Source organism: Toxotes jaculatrix, chromosome 5, assembly GCF_017976425.1.
Source record: "Toxotes jaculatrix isolate fToxJac2 chromosome 5, fToxJac2.pri, whole genome shotgun sequence".
Lineage (NCBI taxonomy): Eukaryota > Metazoa > Chordata > Actinopteri > Toxotidae > Toxotes > Toxotes jaculatrix.
The window spans coordinates 13,375,622-13,379,655 of NC_054398.1; the positions used below are offsets into that span (position 1 = coordinate 13,375,622).

The 4,034-nt window shown below is 50.0% G+C and overlaps 1 protein-coding gene across 1 annotated transcript; it reads left to right on the top strand.

Annotated features, from left to right (window-relative positions):
• The first annotated feature begins 1,550 nt into the window (after positions 1 to 1,550).
• Positions 1,551 to 3,551, top strand: lrrc4.2 (leucine rich repeat containing 4.2). Its single transcript, XM_041038648.1, has one exon. The coding sequence runs from the start codon at positions 1,551 to 1,553 to the stop codon at positions 3,549 to 3,551; it is 2,001 nt and encodes a 666-aa protein (XP_040894582.1).
• Positions 3,552 to 4,034: the final 483 nt, after the last annotated feature.

The window sequence follows — 4,034 nt, forward strand, 5'->3', positions numbered from 1 at the left end:
GACGGTGGGCTGCCTGTTTGAGTGCTCGCGTGCCTCCTCCTCTCCATCTCTCTCTCTCACACACACTCTCTCCTTCACGCACTCTATCTTTCTCTTGCTCTTGATCTGTCAGTGGTTCTCCCTCTCCTTCTCGCTCAGTCTCTCTCTCTTTCAGTCTCTCTTTCACTCTCTCCCCCCCCCCTCTCTCTCTCTCTCTCTCTGTTCTACTCTGGCTACTGCAGTAGTCCACCAGCCAGCCGCAAGTCTGACAGCCACACACATGGCTAACTGCCACAACTTACTACCTCAGCCCTGGAGGAAAACTAACAAATAAGCAAGCAGAAGAACACTGTAGGAGAGAGCCCAGGGGACAAACAGCGAGCGGAGAGAAGAATCCTCAATACCTTTCTCTGTTTATGGATACAGATACGGAGCCCACTTCCACACACATCCTCCCAGCGTCATCCTCTCTTTTCTCTCATTGCAGAAGAGGACAAGAGTGCTCTCTCTCTTCCGACAGTCTTTTGCGAAGCTCCAACAGTGCAGCGCATCCCCTTCTCCGCCCCCCACCCAGCGCCACCATCTCTCCCACCACCCCCAACCCCCCCGCCCCCCGGGAGGAATAGACGGATTACTGCTAACTGTGCACACGGCAGCCTGCAGCTGCTCTGACCACGGCCAGCCCAACGTTGGGAGGAAGCAAGAGGAACACAGAAGAGGAGAGGAGAGGGGGATGACTGTGCCGGGAGTTCTTTAGCCTTTTTCTGTCTCTCAGTCCCTGTCACAACAGGGCTAATCAGCGACCAACTAGCCCTTGGCAAAGTCACAGTGAGGGAGGTCTCTCCACCAAACAAGCGACCAGCCGACGAGCCAACACATGTAATCAGGAGCCGACAGAACTGGATTTTTATTTATTTCAGTTGGTCACTTCTTCTCTCCTCCTCTGTCGTCCTTAACTGCGTTATGGATCATTGTGATTTATCCACAGTGGAGCTGCATTTTGGAGTCTGCAGCCTGGCAGGGGGGCAGTTAGTGGGGGCAGAAGGGATCCAGGCACCTGCCAAGCCTTCATGGCCTTACCTCTGCCTGTGAGTGTTTTCCATGCTGCTCTCAGTCTTTAATACCAGGAGCCATTTTGTACCCTTGGCTAATAGAGGGCCACCTCACTTTTTCCAAAAGGAAGAACAAGAAAACATCTATCCCATGTCTTTCCATGGAAAGGAATTATAAATCAACGTGATGCATGACTGTTGCTTTTAACATTTGGGAAGAGAAAAAAAGGATCACTTTCAAACTAATGAGGTACGTCACTGATCTTGTTTTTCAGCCTTTTTCTTACGGTGCTGCACTGCTTTTCCTCTGCTACTTCTCTTGTATTAATCTCTCACTCTCTCACCCTCTGTCTCTCTTTTTTTCCCCCTTCTCTCTCTCACACATCAATTTGATGTAGCATTTCCCTGCACTGTCGATGGAACTTGGGAGCCTTGAGCTGCTCCAGCCAGGCTAGGGTGGTCTGTCCTCTGGTGTGTGCCGTCTCCCCCCACCATGCAAAATAATGAGCCCTCCACACCATGAGTCCTCTGGGCCAGGTTAGTGTGCAGCCTACCTGGAACGCAGCCCTGCTCGCCGTGCTCTCTCTCATGGTGCCTGCTCTCAGTATGTGCCAGTCCACAGGCCCTGCGTTGGGCTCGGCTTACCCCCAGAACTGTCCAGGTGTGTGCTCCTGCACTAACCAGCTCAGCAAGGTGGTGTGTACCCGCAGAGGCCTGGTTAGGGTTCCTCCGAACATCCCAGCCAACACCAGGTACCTGAATCTGATGGAAAACAGCATAGAGACCATACAGGCAGATACCTTCAGACACCTGCATCACCTGGAGGTGCTGCAGCTGGGCAGAAATGCTATCAGGCAGATTGAAGTGGGGGCCTTCAATGGTCTGACCAGCCTGAATACCCTGGAGCTGTTCGACAACAGACTTACGGTCATACCTAGTGGAGCTTTTGAGTACCTGTCAAAGTTGAGAGAGTTGTGGCTTAGAAACAATCCCATTGAGAGCATCCCCTCCTATGCCTTCAACCGTGTCCCCTCGCTCATGAGACTGGACCTGGGAGAGCTGAGGAAATTGGAGTACATTTCTGATGGGGCATTCGAGGGCCTTCAGAACCTCAAGTACCTCAACTTGGGGATGTGCAACCTGAAGGAGTTTCCTCACCTTTCACCTCTGGTGGGATTGGAGGAGCTAGAAATATCAGAGAATGTTTTCCCTGAGCTGAAGCCTGGGGCTTTCCGTGGGCTCAAGAATTTACGTAAACTGTGGATTATGAACTCTGCCATCACAACCATCGAGAGGAATGCATTTGATGACATCACAGCCTTGGTGGAGCTGAATTTAGCCCATAATAACCTGTCGTCCCTCCCCCATAACCTCTTCACCCCTCTGCAGTACTTGGTGGAGCTACACCTGCACCACAACCCGTGGCGATGTGACTGTGATGTAGTGTGGCTCTCCTGGTGGCTCAGAGAATACATTCCCACAAATTCCACCTGCTGTGGACGCTGCCACACCCCGGTTCACATGAGAGGACGATACCTGGTGGAAGTTGATCAGACCACCTTTCAGTGTTCAGCACCATTCATACTCGATGCTCCCAGAGATCTGAACATCTCCGCAGCGAGGGTGGCCGAACTGAAGTGTCGCACAGCTGCCATGAGCTCAGTCCGATGGCTTCTCCCTAATGGGACTGTATTGACCCACGGCTCAGCTCACCCACGGATATCTGTCCTTAATGATGGGACGCTCAATTTCTCCAACGTTCTCCCATCAGACACAGGGGTCTACACGTGCATGGTGAGCAACATGGCAGGAAATTCCAATGCCTCGGCCTACCTAAACGTCAGCAATGCCGAACTCAACACATCTAATCTGTCCTACTTTACCACCGTAACAGTGGAATTTTTGGAGCCCACAGTGGAGGAGACCCCTAAACCCAAGCCCACTGTCCCTGCCTCGCCCTCTGTCTTTCAGCCTGTCTTCATCTCCACACCAACTGTGCTGTTCCAAAATACTCAGACTCCAAGGCAGGTGTCAATTCCCACTGCCAGAGTCCCTAGTGGGCCAGCCGCCAGCCTGGATGAGGTGATGAAAACCACCAAAATCATCATTGGCTGTTTTGTTGCTGTTACCTTGCTGGCAGCTGCCATGTTGATAGCGTTCTATAAGTTGCGTAAGCGCCATCAACAGAGGAGCACGGTGGCTGCAGCCAGGACCGTAGAAATCATACAGATGGAGGAAGAAGTTCCTCCCGTTCCACCGCCCACCTCCGGATCTAGTGGCTCTGATGACACAGGGTTGGTACTGCCTACATTAGTGGAACACAACAGCAACACCTTTAAGCCTGGGTATGTGTCCTCCTCCTCCTCATCCCGCCAAGGGGGCTACGGAGCCCACTGGACCCAGAACAACTCTCTTCACCGCTCAGTCAGACAGCACCACAGCCACATCAGCACCATTGCTGATCCCTACGTCATTAAGACTACTCACGGCAAGGAGAAGGTTCAAGAGACCCAAATCTGAGTAATGCTCTCTGTGGATCTATCTCTGACTCTGCTCCAACCTGTCCTCTCCACCTGTCTGCTCATGACTCCATGCAATAGAATGCACAAAGAACAAAACGGTAACTTTCTTTTGTACAGATGTGCAAAACAGAGACAGTTTTTTGTTTCTTGTACATGCCTATACATAAGTATATAAATATGAAAAAATACAAATATATATAAATGAAACTACTGTCAGGAAGTGGTGAGACATGCAGATTATATTAGAAAAGAAAATAATTTGAAACTATTTTCTAATAACTGGTGACTTCTATTTAAAAAAAAAAAGACAAAGATAATGAATTGCTTTTGCGACTGGGAATAGAAGGTGGTACTGTCTACTGTAGGAAAAGAGGCATTTAGTTTGTTTTTTTTGATCATATTTAGGATGCAGTAAAAAAAAAAAAAAAACTCTTTATACAGGCAACAGTTTCTAAATACAGCCCCAAATGTAAGCTCCAGT

Coding starts and splice junctions, on each gene's coding strand:
- lrrc4.2 (XM_041038648.1), top strand. CDS start 1,551: ATGAGTCCTCTGGGCCAGGTTAGTGTGCAGCCTACCTGGAACGCAGCC.